The following is a 24,185-nucleotide window of genomic DNA, read 5'->3' as shown; positions in this document are numbered from 1 at the left end:
AGCATCACACTGTGCTCGCTCATATGGATTTAATCCTGTTGAGGGAGGTTGTTGCTGAGGGCATATCGGCACAATGCCAGTTTGAAACTAATCCATTGAGTCTTAAATAAATTGGCCCCTTTCAAATATGAATTTTGGAATCAGCTACTTGGAAATTAATTATCAAAACATGATGTAAAATTTCGAACGTCAACAAAAGAACTGAATTTTCGACGCTGATTGCGATGTAACCTTTAAGATGTTACGTGAAAAAAAAAAAAAAAAAAGGTCATATCACATAAGCCGTCAAGTGTGCCATCAGAATGTCAGTCCATGTGCACCGACCACTTGACATTAGATTAATTCTTTTTGCATGTCAGAATGCACATTTAGGCCTTATCTGGGTGTTAAGACATGTTATATTTTCAGTGTTATATTTCCAAAATATTTACACAATTTATCTTACTCAGCATATCCAAAGTCAGGGTGCGGCTATTGGTCACATTCAGAATTAATCAGACTCCGCAGCTGTTCCCCCAGAATTATGGGGGGTATATATATAAAAAAAAAGGATTTATATTTTTGCTTTCATTCAATTGTAAATATTAGACGGTAATCTCAAAGGCTTATATTGCTGTATATTTAATTGCGCTGTCCATTTGATTGAAAATGAAAAGCTAATAGCATTAGAAATCTACATTTCAAGCAGGGTAATACTGCAGGCTCAATTAGACTGAAAGCATGGGAGATAAGACAGAGGAAATGACATTATCACACTGGCAGAGTAGTATAATGCTTGCTATTGACATAGTAGATAACATGATGACTTCGATATGAATGGAGGATTAGAAGCGCTGAATTTGATGACCGTCAAATCTCCTCTACTCTCCTAATGTAGTCACTTGTAACCAAATTATCTTGGTGATATTACAAAAGTACTCTCTTCATCCTGCCTTCTCATGCTTTCAGACCTGCTCTGCTGCTACTCCGTATTGAAAGTTTTGAGAGGTTACGCTAGATGCTTTGAATAGTGTGTGTGTGCGTGTGCGTGTGTGTGTTACATATTCAAATGAGATTCATTAAAAAGAGCATCTGCTTGCAAGTAACAGGCTCTTAAGTTCATATGTGGCTAGTTCAGGTGCTGATTTATAAGCTGGGGGTACAGTACTATGGTTTGGTTGCTCAAAGGAGATGCAAGTCTTGAAATTTTTAGTACATTTCCTGTCTTTAAAATCCCCACAGGGCTGTGCTGTCATCATCATTACCAGAGTTTTGACTTAGATGCCTATTTGAGACCGTATGATACTATGGCAAGCAAAACAATAAAGTAAAATAAAGCAATGCTAGTGAGATGCTCTGCTAAGCGACTTGTGTTGTCACATTTACTCAGACACCTTTGGAGCAGCGTTTGCCCCGGGGCTTTGATATGTTGCGAGCATGTCTGTTTTGGTCAGCTTTGTAAACTCAACAGTTTCACATTTTGCTCCTGGAACCAGCCAGCCCGTTTGGATGGAGCGTCTTCTTCATCTGTTAACTATTGCAGCCTGCGTACACACACACACCTTCTGCAGGTGAAGGGTTTCAGCTCACACAACACATTTGGTGAAACTATTGAACATATAATAGGGATTAGCGATGCTGACAAAATCCAAAATTACAATATCTTTGACTGAATACCTCACTATCGATACTGTGACAGCATTATAGAATCAGAATCAGAAATACTCGGGTTGGCTAAAGTTGCTCAAATTCTCAAGAGAAAAAAAAAAAATAAGTGTAGGTGAAATTATGAGAAATAGAAAAGGAAAATAAGAAATATAAAAATGTGCGCATCAGAGATGTGTAAAAAAAAAAAGTACATTATGTGAAAATATGTGCATTGATGCAACAATAATATTACAACACTATATACAGAAGTAGAACATTGAAAATATTTTAAAAGTATACCTATATACACCAGGGTATTGCACTATTGAATTAAGGTAAAGCTCTACGGGTATAAAATTATTGCTCGATTAAATAGTAAAAGAAACAGTTAAATAGTGTATAGGAGTGACTTTTGGTGCTGTGACACAAGAGATTTTTGCATAACAATCTTTAGCTTGGCCAGATCGCTCTTGAAAAAGAGGTTTTAAATCTCAATGATGCTTATCTGGTTAAATAAAGGATTTGAATTGAATTTAGTAATGTGGCTATGATGATATCTAGTGTTAAACTACTGATATCTTAAACTGATTATTGCATACCACTCCTTGCCACAGTATCAAAGTAGTGTAGTTAGGATGATAAGAGCAACGCTAATGCACTGTTTTTTATTCCAGTCAAACAAACACTTCAGACCAGCTGATTTCACTGACTCATGAGACCAGAGGAACTAATTAGCGAAATAACCTTGTGTGGTCTTCATCTGGAGTGAAAGCCTACAAACGCCAGGCGTTTCATAGGACATGCTGAGACACGCCTCCCATGGAGTATCTCAAGGAAATAGTGCACGACCATAGGGGCCAAAAGGGTAAAACATTATGTCAATAAATAGTTGGAACTGGAATTGAATTTCAGAGAAAAACCATAATTACAGCAGTCTTTTTTTTTTTTCCAAGTGCAAGGGGTCTGCCTGCAACCACAGATGCGACTATATATAATTAAAAATTTATAATCACAACAAAGCTATGGAGTTATGCTTACAAGCTTACAACACCCAGCATGACTTTCATCCCACAGCGTTGCCTTTAAAGGGGAAGGAAACAATGTAGGTTTTGAAAGATTGTGGCTTCTTCTCGAAGTGCTCTGTTCTGGTCGGGTGAAGAGGCTGACAGGGTTGTTTTGGGACAATGAAAATGCTCCGTGATTAATGGGTCAAAACAAAAACTCAATCTCGAGAGAGAGCGCGTGTTCACAGGGCTGTGGCTGGGAAGGTGATAGTCCATCTGAGCCGACACCTCTAAATTAGTGCTGGTATTATAGGTGCATTATAGAGCTCCGGCCTTAGTTTATCACATACACTCAACACACAGGATAACACTTTAAATCAAGCTAAAAGCAATGTCATTTGTGACAGCACCTCCTGCAGAGCGGCGTCGCCAAGCTGATGTCATCTGATCTCGGTGGATGAAAGGCCATCCACGGGAAATTCAGAAGCACCTTAATGGCGCCTCTCTGAAACGTTCACCCACAAGGATTGAGCAGAGACTGTAATTGACACAATATATCTCCCCTTATCTGTTTCTGTCTGGAAGGAGTAGGTAGAGGCTGCACGAGAGACCTTTTACTCTAGTCATCAGGCAGGAGAGGTCACCAATATGTGGAGACATACCTCAAAATTTAAATGCATCGCAGTCTGCGGTTGTAAAGCTCCCTCATTCCCCGTTCCGTGTCATATTTCAGCGAGGTTTGACAATGCCTGTGCTTCACCGCTCACATAAAAAGGCTCCATTTTCTTCTGTCTCGCAGGAACATTGTTGAGTGCTCGATCTCTTATCTCTGCTCAACTCAACTCGCTTTTGGAGAGCTCACATTAATGCATTGTTCACTGTCGCTGGTTTAAAATATATTAATGAATGTGTTTGCTCTACACTCAAGTTGTGTTCAGACTGAATGCGTCTTCGTCGGGCCTTTTAAAACGACAGTGTGGCAATAATACTAAGTGATTACCGGGTTAAAGATTTTCGTTATCTCCCCCCTTCTAATGGTTGTTTTGAATAATGGAAAGTGTTACACCGAATCAGGTCCCATTTTTCAGTCAGTCTCCGTCTCTTTATCTCTGTATCTGTCAGAAGCCCGTATGATGTCTGTTTTTTTTTTTTCATCTATTTTTGTTTTATTTTCAGATTCAGAATGCAGATGATGTTTTGATTACTCCCCTGGAAAAATTTCGCAAGGAGCAAATTGGTGCTGCCAAGGTAAGAGACCACCTACATGTGCAATCAGCAAAGAACAGCAGAGGTTAGCTCACCCTTTCTTCTCCCACCCCACCCACCCGCTTTCCACCCACATCCCTACTGAAATGTTAATGAGTTATCTAAAGTAACCTATGACACGACTACGAGAGGGGGGCTCTTCCTTATTAATCCAGCTGATGGACAGGGATAAACAAAGACATTCACTTGCAAGTGCAATATTTAAAAAATTAAGTTGTTTCAATTGAAACGATCATCTCTTTTGTAAGGTGACTAAAACTGGTGTATGCCCTCATCTTTAAAGTGTCAACTAACCAATGATTGGGATGCATTAAGCGCATAAAGTTGAGGAAATAATTTTCAAAATGTAATGCATTACAAATTATATTTTACAGGTTACATATTAGCTGCTGAAAACTGCAGTGAAGAGTAACACACAGTAATCCACTTGAATGCTTTGATAGTAATATAATGCAGTGGCTTTCATTTATCTTTAGATTACTAAATAAAATATCGAAAACACACAAACATGTGTTTTAATTTCATAGACAGTAAATAGTTAGTATGATCATTTACAACTATTATTGTTTGATTGCTCCATTATTTGCATTTCTGTATGCAATCTCACAGTGCTCCCTTTAAAAAATGTCATCCAACTCATAATTGCTTTTTTGATATATCGATAATCTGATTAAAGGGAGTTTATAAGTGTCTGCACGCAGTCACCTTTCTGTAATCGGATTCCAGTAATCCTGTTACATGCAATGCGTTCCTCCCCAACCCTATGGATGGATATTGGATTGATATCAGTTGGGGGCTCTACTTGCTGGAAGACATACAGTTTCCACAGTGGATGTGTTGTTGAAGCACACGTTGACTCCACAGAACAGTGTGGGTTTGTTGCTACCAGCCATGCTTTCATGCCTGGCCAAAGCAAAGGCATAAAAAGAAAAGTACAGCAGCATGTTTGTGGTCATTCCCTTGGTGAGATCACACATGAACACGCTGGTGGATCTCAAGTCTTCACAGAGACCTCCCACTGAGATCTAGAGGTCTTCGCTGACTTTTCGCAGCCCTCTGTGAATCATTTGTACATCTCTGCGTAGCCCTGAACCTTGGTGAGGGACATTCCAGCCTCAGAGTCACAGTCACCCGCATTGATTTATTGTACATGACTTGGCAGTCACCGGTCTGCAGAAGCACTCACTTTTCCGCACTTCATTTGTGTCCTCACAAGCCGACGTGAAAATGTTCAGGGGACAATTTCTCTTTTATTGAAAGTGTTGAAATATTGAACATCAATCATTTCCCGTTTTCACTCGCAAGAGTCAGCAACTATCTCAGTTTCATGTCCCAGTCATCACATGATGATGAAATGTCACATTTTGCTATCTTCTATTTCGCTCTCTCCCTCTTTGTCCATCACACATGCTCGGTGTTATGGCTCCCATTCTCCATGTTTATAAAGTGGTTTCTTAAAAGCTAGGGCCCCTGTCACTCCCACTGTCTCTTATTTCCTCTGACCACTTCCTCCTAATGGCTCTCTCCTCCCACTTGCCCATCCCCCGCTAAACATTAGTCCAACGAGAGTGAGATAAAAGGCGGAGATCACGAGTGGCTGAACAGCTTTCCACCGTTCCGAGAATCCGGAGAGATCTGCAGGCAGTCTGACCCTTCCAGTTATTGTGCTTAATGTCTGAGGACATCACGTGGACAAACGAGAAGGTCTTGCCTTATTTGGGAATGCTGCTCGTCCCATATTGGCTGCGTAGGCCCAAGAGCAACACTTCCACGGCCATAACTCTGTGGATTCACTGCAGCGCTTCAACACATTCTGTATCATTAAGTGCAGCCTGCTTCACAGAAGGCTAAACCTGATCTGCTGGAATAAGGACTCTAAATTTGCTCCATCTATAACAAGTGCACGTTGAGAACTGCATGAGCACATAATTCAAACCTCTTTTCTCTTGAGCGTGAATGCACTGTACGTTACAGCTGTCAAAATGGGATCTAGAAGTGAAATAAAAGCCTTGTGTTCTTTTTTTTTTTTAATGTGGTTTAAAATATGTTTTTTTTTTCTGAACTGAAAGTTGTTGCTAGGCAAAGTACTGTGTATGCGGTGCTGCAGTAAGCACTCAGTCTGTCTTGGTTTGGCAGTGTGTTTACTGTTGGTTGTCATTGTGTCAACACACTCAGCTCTTCTGTGCATCCACTAAATTGCTAACTGATCTCACTCACCTTAGACCTCCACCTTAGCTCTCTCATAGAGCTGCTGTTCGAAGGGCTACATGTTGGATTTTGTTCACAACCTGAAAACCAGTGGAGGTAAACTGCCTGAAGCTGAGTCCACACTATTTGTGTGTGCGTGCACGTGTGTGTGCGCATGTGTGTGTGTAGATTGCTTGTCAGGCCCTGGAATTTAAGCAGACCCTGGGGAGACTTTCTCAAGTAAATACCAGGGGGGGTTCTGACTGGCAGGTGGCATGACTGCAGTCTGAAATTTTGACGATATTTTATTCCTTTTAAAGGACTTCAGTATTAGGGGCACCATGCAGGTCCCCCACTAGCTGAGTGTGAAGAATTAGCGCAAACAAGCCCAGGTGGGAGTCAGATGGCCACTGATAATATGAGCTGTCCTCATCCTACAAAAGGTGCACCGACATCCGATGATTCTTGGCTAGTTGTGGTCTCCAGAGGCAGAAATGACATTTGCATTCATGATATGAAATCCCAAAATATGCTAACCAAGACACTGCGGAGTACAGGGATCAATTAAAAGTGGTTTGGAGACATACCCGCCAGCTGTGGTCTGCACTGAAACTTTTCAATGATACAGATATATTTTTATACCGTCATTAACCTTGGGATGTTCTGGTAACTCAACAAGGTATTTACCTACCACATGCTCATGATTTTACTGAGATTAGAGTCAAAACCTCTCTTTGTTCTATCCACCCTTCTTGTGTATTATCTTCGTATGTTGCTTTGTTGATTTGCACAAAATACAAGAAAAAAATCATAAAAGCTGCAGGTGAGACAAAAAACCCAAGAGGCTTATAAAATATGTCATCCAGTAACAAAGGGGGGAAAAAAACAAGATGACAGCAACACAGATGACATCCAGACTGAAATATGGTACAAAAACAACAAAATGCATGAATAGCAAGTAGGCTAATGGGAATTAAATACATTTTTCCCCATCTTTTCTTCATCTTTCCTGTTACTTTCCAATGTGCACTGCCCAATAAAACAGAAACATCATTACAAACAATATTTCAGAAAGAAATAATGTTTTTTTTTTGGTTTTTTTTCCCAGATGACCAGAATTTCATGAAGCTGTCATCTGAATAGGCTAGGGAGATCTGTCTGGCTTTACCTGTGTGAACATGGTGTTCATAATGACTACATCAGCTTTATGGGCCCTTTCCACTAGTTATAAAATTACATTCTGTAGACAACATTAACATCATCCCGTCACCCAAAATGAATCCATAATAAAGGACCACAGTAAGACACCTGAAAATATGTTCAAGGAAAGAAGATTCATTTGTTTTGGAATAATTAATGAACCATAATATGAAAATGTTCCTGATTAAATGTGAGGGCACATCATCTAAGCCGTAATTTGCCTTAATGGCAGTTTAATTTCTTTTCACTCTATCTTCTGATTCTCACCTGATTATTGATTGCTCAGGAAGACTAATCCCCACTGTTGCAAAAGTATTGTATAATATTTAAAGTTAAATTCTGAATTTTCAGGAAGAGCTATCTCGATAAAAAGACACTCTATTCAGCGTACTCTGGAACAGTCTAAGGTGACATGGTGGGTACAGTTGCATGGCTGCATGTAATTCTCTCTCTGTCCAGTATCTAATATTTCCTCTCAGTTCTCACTGTTTTATTTTCCAGTCAAGCAGAATTGCCATGACAATTGTGTCATCATTTAATTGCAAGACTGACCTGCAGTTGTGGTTGACAAGCTATTAGAATCTCCATGTCCCAGTAAATGTGGTTCATACTGTAACATTGGATCAGATATCCATTTCTGTGGCTATTTAATTTATAGTTGAAATGTATACAATGAAACTATCTTTTAATCTCTCCTTGTTATAAGGTGTGAAACTGACCTCACCGCTGACGTGAAATAATTTTCTGTTACATGGAACATAATATGGGTATGAGGCAGTAAGGCCAGCCTAGAGGGCTCTGCACTCGCCTTAGTCACAGGCTTAGTCAAGGGCAGTGCTGACCAATGATCTGACAAGATGATCATCAGATGTGTCATACAAAGAAGGAGTTGCAGACTTCCTGCTGATTCAAGTTGTCTTTATTCCCATGATTAGGTCTCTCGTCAACCTAAGGCTGGCTTTAGAAGCCAGCCTTAGGTTGATCTTGGCAGGACAAGACTTAGGGGTTCCCTGTATAGCACAGTTTAGACCTTGATCCATGCTTGGCATGTCAAAGGAATTTTTACACAATAATAAGGAAGCGTTTGAAGACTGATGTTTTGAAGATACCAGCGCTTTCCCTTGCAGCTTGGCTCAAAGTGCTAGTTTGAGATCAGATGCTGAGAGAATGCCTCTCTTCGTAGATGTAAGAGAATGTACACAGCACTACTTTTAACATGAGATGCACTGTTCATGTGTCAGAGAGAGGAAGCATTGATAAAATGTTTACTATTGAAACTAAAGCTTTGTGGTCTGACTTAAACATTCTCAATTTGCTCTAAATAGTGTGCTACTGGTGTGTTTTTCAACTCTTCAGAAGCAGATGTTCATAATTATTCAGTGTTAATTGGGAAACTTCTTGATGTCTGTGCTACCTCCTCAGGAAGTGGGATTTTAGGTAAGGGAAGAGACATTTTTTTGGCTTTGTAGCAATGTATTTGAACTCAACTGGAGCCTTGTGTTCTGTCTACTTCCCTGTGGAAGCGAAACCAACTCATGTGCGGCGGAGCATCAAAATAACCCGGCTACTGCTACCGAATCGCCATTCTGGGCCCCTGCTCCAATTAGCTGGCTCTAATGAGCTCAGAGAGATAGGTTGCAGAGTTCTCCCTTTCATGTCACTGCTCACAGAACCCATTTAAAACCTACGCATGCTGAAATATACTGCGTGTGACGCCTTGCTAGCCATTGATGTCTGTGAGCGTGGACTGCCTTTTGAGATTCCAGGGTGTTGGACAGAAGTGTGGAAGTGTGGTGTGATAGTGTCTGATATCCAGAGTGATTTCATATACACACACTCACACACACACATTCTAGCTCTCTCGCTGCTTACCGCTGTTACCATGGTGATAGGAGGCTCAGAAATGATGGCCCAGGGGCTCGTTAAGGCCGCTGTCAACACTGGCGATGTACGGCTGCCATCTAAATATTGCATGACGTGTCCCTCCTACCGTCCTCGTGACACTCCTCAGCGCCCTTCCTTTAGTAAACTGAGAACACCTGATGACCAGGGGAACAGCTGCCGGTGCTTTTTGTCAGCGGTTCCCCCCCTGCAAGGTTACATAAGCAATTAGCAAACTCACCCATATTACAGCTGCCATCAAAGAGCTCTAACAGCAACATGAGACTTGCCAGTTAGAAATTCCATCACAGATAAATCTGCATCAGAATATTTTCACCCTGCATCTGATTTATTCATGAGGGTGAACAAAGCAATCAGATGAGGAAATCTCCCATGTGGTAGGTTCATGTGTGTTTTGTGCAACACAGAGTGTTGGGAAGTGCTCTGGCTTTATCCATTCCCAGCCAGCTGATTACTCTTGGGTTCTGGCATTAGTTTCTGTCACAAAGTCCCAGTCCCTATATGTGCTTCGGGGTATATCTATCCACATCTATGTCCTCTGCCTCCACGTGTTGGGCTTCAAAGCTTTTGCCAGCACAGCCCCCATTCTCCAGTGGAGTCTTTGCAATTTAAATCACTCTTACTCCACTCTGATTACCAAAACAAACCCGGAAGGGGGTGAGAGGGTGTTCGACACAGGGACACATCAGTAAACGCCTGGGGTCCTGCAAGGGTATCATTACAGTAGGGCTGGTTAATGCATGTCATGCCTGGGCCTAAACAAAGCAGGAGACTTTTGGTTACTTCATCAGGCTGGCTCTGCCTCACAGACTAACGGCCTCTGTGAGTCACTCCTTGCTCTTTGTAAGTGTGAAAGAGTTAGTCTGCACAAATGCCAGGAGTTTTCTGGCACACTCACGCTGGTCAGCAGTGCCGGGACTAGCCTACTGTGACTGCAGGGCTCAGCTAAACCTAAAGCTCTTAATTTACCGTGATCCCCAGTGTGAGTGTGAGAGAGAGAGTGTGTGTGTGTGTGTGTGTTTTCATGGCCATCAAACCTGTGTGTGTTTGAATTGTCCCCAGGGCTTCAGTCCCATGCGTGCTTGCAAAATAACGTCACGTCAACAGCTCTCACAAAGGTAGACAGTCAACTCCCTTTTGTTCTCCAATAAAAAACGCTCAATTCTTAAGGGAAATTTATTTCCTGTCAAAGTGATATCATATTTATTCATCTGTTATTTTGCCATATTTTGCTGTCCACCTGTTTATTTTCCTCTTTGCTTCTGAAACGCCGACATATACACAATTGATTTTTTTCCTCTTTGTCCCTGCTGAAAACATCACACCGGGGCCAGACATGACAAGAAAGATGGAAATAAGATGCTACCACATGAAATTATCTATTGATTTTTCTGCTGAAGTTGTAATAGTTATGTAGGGGCGGTTACAGTGTCTTGTGTGAATTCCTCCAATGAGTTGAACTGGAATGGGGTTGCTGAGGCAGAACACTGTTCTAGGTCATATCAGTAGCTCGTAGATTACACCGCCTAAATTTCAGGGCCATGGGAATGAAAACAAACAGCTAGGATCTGGTTACAGTGGCTGTTTCCTGACACTGCCCTCCCACCCCCTATCCTGTCTCCCCACAACTCCCTTTGTGAGTGTTTGTGTAGTGAGATGGGCATTAAGTGGGTGAAGACTGGTTTGGAGTCCAGACATGCAGAGGACAAACTTGGATGCCCTCGCACAGACAGATTCTCTCTGCTTGGGCGGAGTTTGATTAAGGCCTGTGAAGTGGGTCTTTTATTTGGGTGAAATGTTCAATCTCTTAGTCCATATGCTTAATAAACGGGCATCTGGCATGAAAAGCCCATTTCCTGTTCTTCAACCAGAGTCTTCAGGGACGCTCAGTCTGGATCCTGGGACTCATGGCTGTAGAGCTTGACTTGTGTTTGCAGGTGAGGGGAAATACAAAGGGCAGAGAGCCAGTGCTGTCTGTGACAGTGCCAAATGCATTATGCTGTTGATGATGTACAGTTTTATGTATTTCCCAGTGAACTTATTTCTCCTGCTGTGGCACCATGAGAATAAAAGCATATATATCCCAGAAATCCTATTGATAATGCATAGTCCTTATTGACCATGCTGACATTGTCCTCTCATCATTACGCGGTCATATGCCACTTTTATGACCTGTGATAATCTACGGAGAGGAATTTCAAATGATGTATGGCCTGTAGCACCATGAAAATGTAGTTAGACTTCCACCTAGTGGTGACACGATCGTGAAGAACCACCTCAGGAATGCATGATATGCTTTTGATAATGTGGCTTTTTCGTGTGTTGTGGACTTTTTCAGGAGGGGAAGAAGAAATTTGATAAGGAAACAGAAAAATACTACTCCACGCTGGAGAGACACCTCAACCTGTCATCGAAAAAGAAAGAGTCATATCTCCAAGAGGTAAAATTAAGATGACTTTTCTGAGCCCCGAGGCATCTTATTGTGACGCATTTTTTTTGGATTGCTGAGCATCTCGACAGTTTCTAAAAATAAAGCCCGTTGTTTGTGCCATCCTTTACTCATTAGCTTTCTTAGCAAACACCGAGAGAGGTTTCCAGGTGAGGATGTGTGAGCATTAACAGTGTCTGTCCACAGTGCATACCCAGCTTGACCCCTGTCTTTGTCATAGCACTAACCCTGGTCTGTTTACTCATTCTCAGGCTGACACTCAAATTGATAAGGAGAGACAGCTCTTTTATGACGCTTCTCTTGAGTATGTTTTCAAAATACAAGAGGTGCAAGAAAAGAAGAAATTTGAGTTTGTTGAGCCGGTAAGCAAATTGTCACTTTGACATATTTCAGTGTTTGGTCGGTGCCAGATGCTCATTGAATGTGTGCTTTGCAGTTTCTATTTGGTAGAAGTATTAGTTTACCTGGTGTAGAGTCATGACAGCACAGAGTAAGTAAATGCTCTGCTTTTTATATGGCTATGAACTTCTCTCTTACAATGATGAGAGCAAGACAGGTACAATCATATATCTCAAGTGTATCACCATATGTAGATCAATCATTTCTCTGTTATCTTTATCACAGGTCAGTGTAACCTGTAGCTCATCCATTTTGGGAAGGTAGAGGGTAAAAGGAGATGAAGGTGTTGTTGTCAAATAAAACAAGACAAACTGCAAATTGTAATTCAGAGGCTCTATAAAAGCCCTGCTTATGGATATGGGAAGGGTGTAGTCAATTCTAACATCTTTAGTAGAAAAGTTACCAGGAAGCATTAAGTTCTCCACATATTAAGTGTCTGGGAACGTGATACGGGAGCAAAGCGTCTGTTTAAAAAGCCCCCGCTCCCATTTGTTTACATCCACTGGCAGCTCACCCAGAACCTGGGCCAGAAATGTAAATCTCCAGGCCCCAGGTAGTGCTGGGAAAATGACAAGGCTCAACCTTGCCTGTGATGAATCTGGGCACCGATAAGATGGCTCATCCTTGAACATTTGATATAGTGGAGCGAGCCTCATCTCAGAAGTCAAATCAGTGGTCGTGTCTGACGATTTGACTGAGCGAGAGCAGCTCCCATCCACAGCTCTATATCCGAGGGCTCCTCCATGCGAGAGATGAGATCAGTCTGCTCCTCTAACAACACTGACTCTGCCTTTCTTCCTCTGTTCTCATGGATGTTTCCATGTCGTACAGAAAGCAAGATCAATATCTGTCAGCAGTAAGCAGCTGCAGCTTGATGCAACTTTCCTTATGGGCCTTCATCTCATGTGCAGTTCTCTGTCATACTGAAGCAAGCATATTTCACTCCATCAGGCTCACTAATTCATTTGTCGAAAAATTATAACTCTGCTCTGTAGGTTATTAATTCATTTTTAATTATTGACAGTAAAATGTGCACAGTTGCACCGTTTCATTCCAAAATGTTATATCCACAGAGCTTCAAAATACTTCATAACACAAACCTCAAACAAATGATGATATTTTTCAAATGAGAGCAGAGAAATCAGATCCTTTTGATAGATAGATAGATAGATAGATAGATAGATAGATAGATAGATACTTTATTCATCCCGCAGGAAATTCACAGTTTTTCAGCAGTATCCACAGATTACAGATTAAATAAATAAAAAAAAGATTTAAAAAAATAAAAAATAAATAAAGAATAAGATCTAAGTACAACAGAATAAGATCTAAGTACAACCCAGTGTGCAAAAAACAATGTGCAACAAAAAAAAAAACAGAAAAAAAACGTGTGCATGGGTGTATAAAATGTGCATAGAGGTAGGTCAATGTGCAAATTTAGAAGAAATATACAGTATACACATGATAAATAGCAGTAAGCAATATAAACACTATAAACAAGGATTATAAAAAAAAAAAAAAAAAAAATCCCCCATATTTGCGAGGTATTGAATGATAGCGCTGTTCAAAATGGATGCATTTCACTGTGGAACGTCTGTGGACTCTTCAGACATGCCGCTCAACGTGAAGTGAAACTCTAGATCTAAACGGTGTTTTCACGTTGTCAACCCCTGTTATTTCTTGTTCCTTCCCAGCTCCTGGCCTTCCTTCAGGGTCTGTTTACATTCTACCACGAAGGCTACGAGCTGGCTCACGAGTTTGAGCCGTACAAACAGCAGCTCCAGTTCAACCTGCAGAACGTAAGTGCGAGCCCATGTCTCAGCACCTCCGGGGCTGTACACAAAGGCAACCATCCACGTAATCAGATTCTGAAGCTTATCATACCCCGATATAACAAGCACGATTTTCACAAATGGATAGCTGTGTGATTAAATGAGATTCTGTGCTGCACAGGAGATCAATATTTCCAGAGTGTTGTGTTGCACGCAGTTACTGCAGGCCATTTAATGGTACTGTGTCAAAAAATGAGTTAGAGTTGGAAGTAAAACTCGAGCTGCTAGCATGCCCTCTTCTTGTATCACTGTAACCTTACTACTTGCAGCCGAAGGGCCCAAATTCCTCTTTAACCCGGCTCCGTCGCCCCGACTCTGCCGGATCAGTAACCCTCTCTCCGTGTCCTCACATGCACGGCGCTGTAATAACGGCTGGAGTGGATGTGGCAATCTCAGCATCTCTCTAGTAGGGAATCTAAAACTGTTTTGTGCTGACCTTTTCAATTGTATGAAAGCGCAATCCGGGGAGTATTGGCAATTGGGTCTGCTTCCTCATTTGGCGCCATCTCCAGTGCATTTTTCATTTTCATTTTAATGTATTCTAATTAGATGTTGTCTCCGTATCTCCGAATAGGTCTGCCAAGATGTTATTTTTTTTTTCTTTTGCGCAGGTGTTGTCATGCGGCCGCACAAATCTAAAGCAATTGTCAGTTATATTTCCAGCCATTATATTCTTTTTATGCTTCCATCTGCTGCCTCGCTGTTTAAACGTGAAGTATCACAGAAAAGTGACGCGAATGTGTAAAAGCTCAAGTGTTGCGCCGTGATAGTGCAATCCTGTGTTTGTGTTTTCTGTGCAGACGCGGAACAACTTTCTGAGCACCAAGCAGGAAGTGGAGAAGCTGATGAAGAGGATAAGGTCCGCGGATCAGGACTATAAACCCCCGGGCCAGTGGACGATGGAAGGCTTCCTCTACGTCCAGGAGAAACGTGAGTGTTTGTAGCTGGGCTCCCAGCCAGCAAGGCCCTCTCCCAGCCTCCCCCCCTCACATGTAAGTGTATGGTTTTACATCCATCACCATAAACATGTCTTGAGCGCTCCCAGGCCTCTGCAGAAGGGATCGTCTCACACAGTGCTCATAATTCAGCCTGTTTACTGATTCACTTTGATGTGCTCTCAAACAAGGCAGGAAATACCGCAAATGGTAGATTTTTATCTGCAGCAATAAACAACTTTTGATTTATCACACTTTAATTGCAAATTGATTTTCAGAAGTCATTCCAAAAGCCTGTTATTCGGGAAGAAACTGTGGCTCAGCTGCTACTTTTTATTTTATTTTATCATTTTTCTTGCTCTAGGTCCTCTGGGGTGCACATGGACACGACACTACTGCACATATGAGAAAGGCAGCAAGACCTTCACCATGAGCAACACTGACACCAAGTCAGCGGGCAAACAGGTACTCAAGTTGACTTTAGTTTAGTAGTTTCACATACAGGCGAGTTGAGAAAGTTGAGAAATGACTGAGGAAATACATTGTGAGCTGGTGAAACAAAGAAACCCCAAGTGAATTATAAAAATGTCTCACCCCAGAGGGAAAGCTGAGAAAAAAAAAATATCAAGATGACAGAGCTGTGAACTGGGCACAGAAAACAAAAGATATCTAAACTGAGATCGGACAAAAATGGCACAAAAATAGCGAAAATCCACAAATAGCAAGTAAGGAAACTTGAGGAATGAACCCTGACAGCCCTGATAAGTGAGAATGTAATGTATTGTACATTGTCAGCTGAAGTCATTTATATGGATTAAAATGAGTTAAAATTGCATTTCCCCATGAGCTAAAGCATATATGTGGTTAAGTTACTTATTTTTTATGCTTCATGTCTTTGATTAGTCGCCTGCCACAGACAAATGCCTATATTTCCCAGACTGATAGGATGATTGGATTAGTTTTTTTTTTTTTTTTTCTAAGTGGAAACATGGGCAAAACGTGGATTATAGGTGGAGCCTTCACAACTGTACACTTTCTACTGCAATATATATTTTGCTATTTATTTCTGTCATACCGAGAAGCATTTATTTGTGGACTATTTATTTTCAGAACGGTCTAGTCATGAGCCCGGCTGAGATGTTCAAGCTCAAGTCCTGTATTCGGAGGAAAACGGACTCCATCGACAAGCGTTTCTGCTTTGATATCGAAGTAGTTGAGAGGTCTGTGACTCTTTGAATCTTCTGCTTGTTCCTACCAATGTCTTGTCACTCACATGGACTGAAAACATACATAATATATAAGTAAAGACTAATACCACCATATTGGCATGTGGGACCTTGTCATTTTTGTTATGATGGGAGTTAATATCTCTATTTTTTTTTTTTTTTTTTTTTTTTTTTTTACATTATTGAGACTTTTGGCAGATATTTTGTGCTGTTTCATCACTATTTTAGACTTGCATTGCATTTAAAAAAAAAAAAAGTACTTCTAGAATCTGCTGTCACTGTTGATCATATGTAGTGGTTTTGTGGGATTGAAGGGGTTTATGTGCATATGCATATGTTGCATTAAATATATACTGCAAGTTTAATGTGGTGTTGAATCAGGAAAAAATGTCTTCCCAGTTGCTCACTGGTGGCCAAAAAAAAAAGCTGTACAATAGTTTTATACATTAGCCTAAGCCACCAAAAATCACCTAGTATCCCCTACAAAAAGTGGTATTAGCCTTTAAGGTAGTTTTAACATAAATGATAATTCTTCTTGCAACTTATATTTAAAGATAATAGTCTAGCCATACATCTGAAATGTTTTTTTTTTCTTTCTCAGGAGTATTGACTTCCACTGAACATGCTTTTAATGATAATTAACCCTAATTAGTATGGGAATAGAAGTTCAGCATGTAAGAGCTGTTCAGTTTTAATTTTTACCTTTAAAGAAAGCCTGTTAGATTAAAAAATTGCTGTTATCAAGATTAATTCCAGTTTCAGATGTTTTCAGCTCTGTTTGTGTCCTGCATGGTCCTCCACTCCTCTCCCTCTCCCTCCCCAAGCTTTTTTGTGAACAGTGTGTCCTTAACGTCGACATTTTGTTTTATTTTTGAAAACGTTTCGTCTTCTCTCTGTGTTCATGTCAATGTAGAAATGACATCTATCGCGGAACTCTTTTCAGACCACTTCAGTTTTTCTGTAAAGTCCGGTATGTGAACTGACCAGTGCTGCCCTGCTCGGACCAGTTGCATGTTGCTGCATGTGTGCTGCTAATCATATCATTCACTGAATCTTTCAAATCCCAACTCTCTAATGTAATACTTTCGCCTTATCACTGCACAAAATCAGACCTCTCTCGGTCAGTATGGGCTGAAGGATATACATAGACTTCTTAAATTATTTCCTCCTCTCTGCAGTTGCTCAAATAATTCACTAATTTTGTCATTCTTAGAGGCAATTAAATAATTGATCATTTTGCCTCGGAAAAATCCTGAAGATCCTCTAAAGCCATATGGGAGTATTCATAATTGATTCATATATAATGTTTTACTGAGGTATAGAACAAGGGGGTGGCCAGATATTGATGTGAAAATTGAATGCCTGCAAGTCAGCCGCCCCTGGAATAGAAAGTGGCTGGAATTATCAAGCTATATAAGTTATGAGAACGTTATATCAGCACATTATAGCTATGTGTGTTTCAGAAAATAGGGGGTAGCTCATTGCAGTGCATTATTTTTACCCAGTGCTATCAGGATCAGCACTCCTCACCCTTTGTGAGCCTTGCTGAGTATGGACAATATCTCCAGTTTATTTGCAGGACAACTCATTTATCATAACCGTGATGCCCCAAGGTGCTTGTTCCAGCCACAAGGACAATGTGGGCCAAGCTCCAGTCAGCTTCAAGCTCATCCATTCATCCTCATTATATTAAACATGCTGTTACACCTATAGCCAAGCCAGAACTGTGCCAAACCATCTCAACACCTCATTTTTAATCGCAACACACGCTCTCTGCTAGTACTAACTGTCACTATTGGGGTGGGGATTAATATTCATGCACCAGTATTTGAACAGATAGCGTTTTGAAAGCAGGTTACCACTGAATGTAGCAGTGCTGTGTGCTACTTGCAGATAAAGCTCAAGCTAATTTCAAGGACAACAGCTGTGTTGCACATAGTGAGAGGAGGCATAAGAGGAGGTGGCTGTGGAGATGTTAGCGTAGCAGCAGATGCACACCTAGTGATAGCTGCTGTAAATCAGAGGAAATGAAGGCATATGCATGTTGGGTGCAAAAATAAACCACTCTGCAATCAAGCACACCTAACAGTTTTTTTTTTTAATTTGGACTAGAATGTAAGCACATCTTCAACTGAGGGCACAGTTTGAAGGAAAGCATTTGCACAAGAGCTATTTTTAGTCACACCAGGCCTTTAATAGCGGTCTCAGCCAATGTAAACATGTTCTGTCCAGGGACCCTAGGGCTATGACATCAGACTGAAACCAGCTTTTCTCTGAAATCTTTCCAGGCATGGCATTGTGACACTGCAGGCACTGTCAGAGTCCAACAGAAGACTGTGGCTGGAGGCTATGGATGGCAAGGAGCCGGTGAGGACGTCTGCCTGTTTGTCTTTGAAATTTTCATTTTGTGCTGGTTCCTGTCTAGCTGCTAGTTTTGGAAAGACTTGACAAGGAGACAGTGCCAGAACTGATTTGTGTCACTGCTGCCCTCTTCTGGTTGACTCTAGCCACGTCCGTTTTGAGGACAGTGAGGAAAAGGCAGCATCCTCTAACCGTGCTATAACAGGACTGTCCACTTACAACGCATGAGCACAGAGGAAAACACTGAGCTCACTCCCTGCTTTCAGTAATTTTATTTAACATTTGAAGCATTCGACTTCTTCACTTGATCATCATTTTTGTAAACTCTCTCTAGATTTACAACCTCCCAGCCATACTGAGCAAGAAAGAAGAAAGTAAGTGTGTGTTTTTTAAATTTCCCCCAGCCTCTTATATTATATACAGCCTTCTCACATGATAATCATTAATATAATGCCAACCCCCAACACATACTCTCTTACCTACAACTGCCTTTGTTCATTAACACAGTTTTTTGACGTACGCCCACTCAGCTGACATAGTAGAGCCTTGCAGCTTATCTTATTAGTCAGAGTACAAGCAGAGGGGAGAGCTTATTATTCCTGCGCAATGCGTGGTTAACCCAGACAATAATTGACGTGTCAACCCTCTCCTTGTATTGTATTACAGCGTTCCTTAATGAGGCGGGCTTTAACTTCGTAAGGAAATGCATTGACCTGGTGGAGATGAGAGGTGAGGCACTCCAGCAGCCGTTTAAATCTCCAAGCCTTCATCTTTTAAAGAGCTGAAAGTAGCTTGGCTCTGATTATACATGGCAATGTATTTCATTACCGAGCAGTACACCACTTCGCATTACCATAGGTCCTAAGTGTTTATAAGGTCTTTGTTCCCTTGTCAATTTATTTCTCTTTGCGGTACAGGCATAAATACAATGGGACTCTACAGAATTGGAGGGGTCAACTCCAAAGTGCAGAAGCTGATGACCACTGTGTTTTGTAAGCAGCCTTCATATCTTTAAAAAAAAAAAAAAAAGATTTTATTCACATTCACATTCACAGCTCACTGTAATTGAAACTAATGAACCAATGCAAACTGTAAACTAAGTGCTTTGAATTATAAGGTTCCATCTGCATTCAGTGTATTTTTCTCGCCTAAGCTCTTTAGTGCCAAGTTCTCATATCTCACCAAGGCAACTGAGTTATTTAGCATTTTCTACATGTCTGAATTTTTGCGAATGCTCCACTAACTTCAGTCTCAAGTTGAGCCAGGATACATGAAAATCACAGACACAGCCTTAACACTTCCAAGGTCAGATTGTGCCTGAGCGTGCTGTAAATGCTCCTCAAAGTGAGGGAAGAGGTCCTCCTTGTGGCATTGCCGGGGAACAGCCATCTGGTTTCACATTAGCCTGTCATTACCTTGTTAGATGACCCAGGTTAATCCCATTTATTTGCATACATTTCATCCTTTTGAGCACAAACTCTCCGGGTGATTTATTACAGGCGCTTGCTCTCTCTCTCTCTCACACACACACACACACACACACGCAGGCGCATGGATACGCTTGTGTATTTTAGTTCATTCCAAATCAGCTTGTTTATTCTGCTCATGAAACAAAAAAAGGCAGTTTCATCAGTGCTTGCCCAGCTAGGCTGAAGAGTGTGTCAGGGTGTAGGTAGTTTGTGGCTTACTTACCATAAAAAACATGTTTCTTCTAGCAACCAAGGCACCTGTGGATATGGACCTGGACCCAGACACATGGGACAACAAGACCATCACCAGCGGTCTTAAGAATTACCTCAGGTCAGCTCGCCCCACCAGCTGTGTCTCCCTAGCTGTCGGGAATCATCATTACCTCCATAATGCCTCTTTATAACCTCCCCGGTGTTAGTCACACGTTCAGCGCTGCCGCTGACTCACAAAGACACACTCTGAAAGACCCGTGTAACACAGTGAGAAATGGCAAGTGTTCTGTTTTATTCCACCAGGTGTCTCTCTGAGCCTCTAATGACCTTCAAGCTCCACAAAGATTTCATCATGGCTGTCAGTAAGTTGTGAAAAGTTACAAGCAGCCATATTATACAAGAAGACTGGCTGGCAATGACTCCGTTTCCAATTCAGATTCAAAGCATGCATTTTTAGTCATGCATGCACACACTGTGTAGATTTTACTGGGGAGTGCTGCTGCTTTTCTATCCAGGTATCCTTGATGTTGAAAACATAAAAAAGAAAAGTCTGCAACCGTCAACCTTAATGTTGTTCTTCAAATTCATTTGATGGAGACTTCATCTCTTTAGCACCAGAAAGGCCAGAGGAGTTTCAGGGTTAACAAGCCATCAAGTGACATCTTCCAACTCAACATGGAAAGAAACACAATTTTTTCAAAATCTTACATATTCATAAAGTGACCACCACTAGTTGGCTCATTATCCTCACAAATTTCTTAGTAGTATATTTTATTGTTAGTAGGACTGAACAGGTAATTGAAATATTATTGAAAATGTAAGCCATATAATAGCCATATCGCAGGAGCTAGATGTTTTTTGTTGTTGTTATTGGGTTTTTTTTGTTTTGTTTTGTTTTTTTGTTTAAGATGAAATTTGTTACAAAATTCACAATGAAGTATAAAAATCAAGTATATAAATTAAGTATTGTGGTGCTACAGAGATGCCGTGGCCTACAAGACATTCTCTAGATGTAAAAAAAAAACATGTTTGGTACAGACCCCCAGTAAATGTCACATCATCATTTTAATGTTTTTTTTTCCAATGAAAAGAAAAATGAAGATGCGAAACCCCCACTAATTCATTCCCATTAAAATTGTGACTAATATCACAATTGTAGTATGTTTTTTTTTTTTTTTTTTTTTTTTTTACCATAATGTTCAGCCCTAATTGTTAGGATGAATCATGACCAGTCTTAATGCAGTGGTCTCTCTATGAACTCTTTATGAACTGAGATATTTCCACTCAAATTCAAAACAGCAGTTAATTGATGGTGGCCTTTTTAGCATGTGTGCATCACTCTCCTGACCACGCTGTCCCCTTCCTCCCTTCCCCAGAGTCAGATGATCAAAACTACAGAGTGTGTGCTGTCCATGCCTTAGTTCACAAGCTGCCCGAGAGGAACAAGGAAATGCTGGAGCTCCTAATAAAACACCTTGTCACGTATGTGTTCCTATAATGATTCAGTTACACTGCAGCCCTTGCAAAAAAAAAAAAGCAATTGAGCAGCCCCTGTGATCTATGATCTATGGTAGAAGATAAAAATGGTTGAGAAAGATTAAATTGTCTTCACACCTCAGAGATACCTTAATGCATCTGGAAGTGCCTCTGAAGCTGCCATTACCTGGTAAAGAGCTTGCAATATAAGCGTCTCAGTGGAGACCCGCGCAGTTCATTTCTGTAATAGGCACGCTCTGCAACTGCTCCACAGCGTGTCCGCCCAGAGCCAGTTCAACCTGATGACTGTGTCCAACCTGGGTGTCATCTTCGGGCCGACGCTGATGCGGTCCCAAGAGGAGACCGTGGCCGCAATGATGAACATCAAGTTCCAAAACATTGTGGTCGAAATACTTGTCGAGAACTTCAATAAGGCAAGTAATAGTTTATCTCTGGAAGTATACCTGTAGTAGGGCTGGGTAATGTATTGATATATTGATATCATGACATGAGATAAGATATTGTCTTGGACTTTTAATATCTTAATATCATGATAAATTTAGTCTTTTCCTGGTTTTATAGGCTACAGACTGCTCAAGCTAGTGTAACACTAATGGTGTAATCTCTAGTGTGTAAATATCTTATGAAAGCACCGATAGTCATCCCTACGATGTCATCACAATATCAATACGAAGCTGTTCTGGCAAGTTATTGGAACAATTGATTTTATCATATAGCCCAGCCCTGACTTGTAGTCGTGTCTGCGGTGTAATGCGAGGTCCTGTTGAGTTTTGTTCTGGACCCGAAGTGTCACATCTAGATTGTGTCTAGCAACGTGTCACATTAACCAGGTTATACTCCTTGTGCATCTGTTGCCTCAGCTAATGAAAGTGATTTTGATTCTGACAGCACTGTTCAGATGACTGTGTGTAAAAATTTATTCTTTATTTAAAAGCCTGATGGAGAACTTTGATAAGACAAGTAATACTGGTGGTGTGTTTTATTGTCACATATTGCACACATTATGTATCTCAGAATGTCCTCTACCCATAGGCGGTTCTAGGGGGTGGCAGGGGGTGGCAGGGGGTGGCAGCTGCCACCCTAGAAAAATGCCTTGCCACCCTAGTTGCCACCCCAATTTCAGACAGTTTATTTATTTATTTTTTAATTGTGGCTGTTTGGAAACTCGCTGTTACGAGACTCAAATGTCCGAGTGCAAGTAAATGCAGCAAAAGATGACACTCCCACTATTTAAGGGGTTGATAAATAAATAAATATTTCTATGCCACCTTTTGGTTTTCTGTTCAATGCTTTACTCATGTACCACAATAATAGCATGTTTTTGAGTTCAAGTATCCTCATTTGGGGGTTTTCCAAGCAAATACTGATATTGATTGTTGATTGATTGATTGATGATTGTTTGTTTTTATCAGCATATATATTTCTGCCACCCCTTAAAGTCTCCATGCCACCCTCTTGCCACCCCATGAATATTTGTCTAGATCTGCCCCTGCCTCTACCCTTAATTATGTGCCATGGATGGCCATGTTGTTGTATGGAACTGGTGATGGACATAAAAGAATTCAATTTGTATGGGCGTCAGTGAATGATTTTTGTTTCCATGTGATAAATATGGTCTAAATACTGTTGTAGAGCCTTTTGCACCTTGCAAAGAATTAATTTCTGCAGGAGACAATGACTATTTGCTTTTCCTGGTGTAAAAGACAAATATAAAGATATTAAAATTGGCTGTTAGCAAATTATGAATTAAAATACAGATGAAAGATTCAAAAAGTCATATTGGTCGAATGCATTGTAATAATCAGTGCTTATGCCTGTACCCGCAGATCTTTCACCATCCTCCAGACCCCAATGTGCCTCTGCCCCAACCCCAGAGTCGGCCTGGCTCTCGCAGGAACCGAGCCATCTGTCTCTCCGCCGGGCCCAGGAAGCCCCGCAGCCTCTACACCCCGACACTGTGCCTGGCAGATGCAGAAAGTGAGTACCATAGCAGAGATCGTCACCACAGGTCTTCACGCCTCCGTCTGCCAAAACTCATTAGTGGCCCTTATTAACTCTCAGACCTGTCTGCATGTTCACAAGTGACATCTGACCCACTTCTAATTCTGTAAGGTTTATCAAATAATTTTTTTAAAGTGTGAAATCAGAAAACATTGATGGAAACAGCTAAATTCTGTAAAATGTCCAATGTTTTTGTTGATAAACAAATCATGCAGTACATAGTGCTATTCCGTTAGTTCCCAGTATGGCTGGGGATTAATGGAATAGCTTTTTTTCATACTTGTTGGTATTCCTGTGTATTAGTTGCCATTTATGATTGTATCACCATTAGCTGGTCCATTACAGTACTGCTAAGTGCATTTGTTGTTTCTGTCTGCGGGTGAAAGCATGAGACATGGTGAAAATTTGCTGAGGTACAATAACAACATATTATTTGTGGACATACTATTTTTTCATTTAACAGCTCTGTGTAGTTGCCTAAAACCGGCTCAATTCACTATGTATTTTTTGTGATATTTCAAAAAATTGCATAAAATTCATCTGACAGTTGGATGGAACCATAGCTCCTGACTACAGTTCAGTACACTGACTCCACGGAGAATAATGGATTATTATGAT

General features: G+C 40.9%; 1 protein-coding gene across 4 annotated transcripts in view; it reads left to right on the top strand.

Annotated features, from left to right (window-relative positions):
• The window catches only part of arhgap42b (Rho GTPase activating protein 42b), a 73,911-nt gene that overhangs the window by 43,430 nt on the left and 6,296 nt on the right, over nucleotides 1-24,185 (top strand). For 2 of the 4 annotated variants that reach the window (XM_030066802.1, XM_030066801.1), the window contains exons 4-20: nucleotides 3,807-3,878; nucleotides 11,524-11,625; nucleotides 11,886-11,996; nucleotides 13,728-13,832; nucleotides 14,666-14,795; nucleotides 15,165-15,265; nucleotides 15,911-16,020; nucleotides 16,940-16,996; nucleotides 18,315-18,393; nucleotides 18,722-18,761; nucleotides 19,054-19,116; nucleotides 19,305-19,379; nucleotides 20,103-20,187; nucleotides 20,373-20,431; nucleotides 21,446-21,551; nucleotides 21,820-21,979; nucleotides 23,393-23,543. In XM_030066802.1, the coding sequence (XP_029922662.1) occupies nucleotides 3,807-3,878; nucleotides 11,524-11,625; nucleotides 11,886-11,996; nucleotides 13,728-13,832; nucleotides 14,666-14,795; nucleotides 15,165-15,265; nucleotides 15,911-16,020; nucleotides 16,940-16,996; nucleotides 18,315-18,393; nucleotides 18,722-18,761; nucleotides 19,054-19,116; nucleotides 19,305-19,379; nucleotides 20,103-20,187; nucleotides 20,373-20,431; nucleotides 21,446-21,551; nucleotides 21,820-21,979; nucleotides 23,393-23,543 (1,606 nt within the window). The remainder of the gene's footprint in view (nucleotides 1-3,806; nucleotides 3,879-11,523; nucleotides 11,626-11,885; nucleotides 11,997-13,727; nucleotides 13,833-14,665; nucleotides 14,796-15,164; nucleotides 15,266-15,910; nucleotides 16,021-16,939; nucleotides 16,997-18,314; nucleotides 18,394-18,721; nucleotides 18,762-19,053; nucleotides 19,117-19,304; nucleotides 19,380-20,102; nucleotides 20,188-20,372; nucleotides 20,432-21,445; nucleotides 21,552-21,819; nucleotides 21,980-23,392; nucleotides 23,544-24,185) is intronic. The other 2 variants (XM_030066804.1, XM_030066803.1) reach the window with 1 other exon arrangement.

This window comes from Myripristis murdjan, chromosome 13 (assembly GCF_902150065.1).
Source record: "Myripristis murdjan chromosome 13, fMyrMur1.1, whole genome shotgun sequence".
Lineage (NCBI taxonomy): Eukaryota > Metazoa > Chordata > Actinopteri > Holocentriformes > Holocentridae > Myripristis > Myripristis murdjan.
The sequence above is the reverse complement of the archived record's forward strand: the minus strand, read 5'-3'. Positions and strand labels throughout refer to the sequence as shown.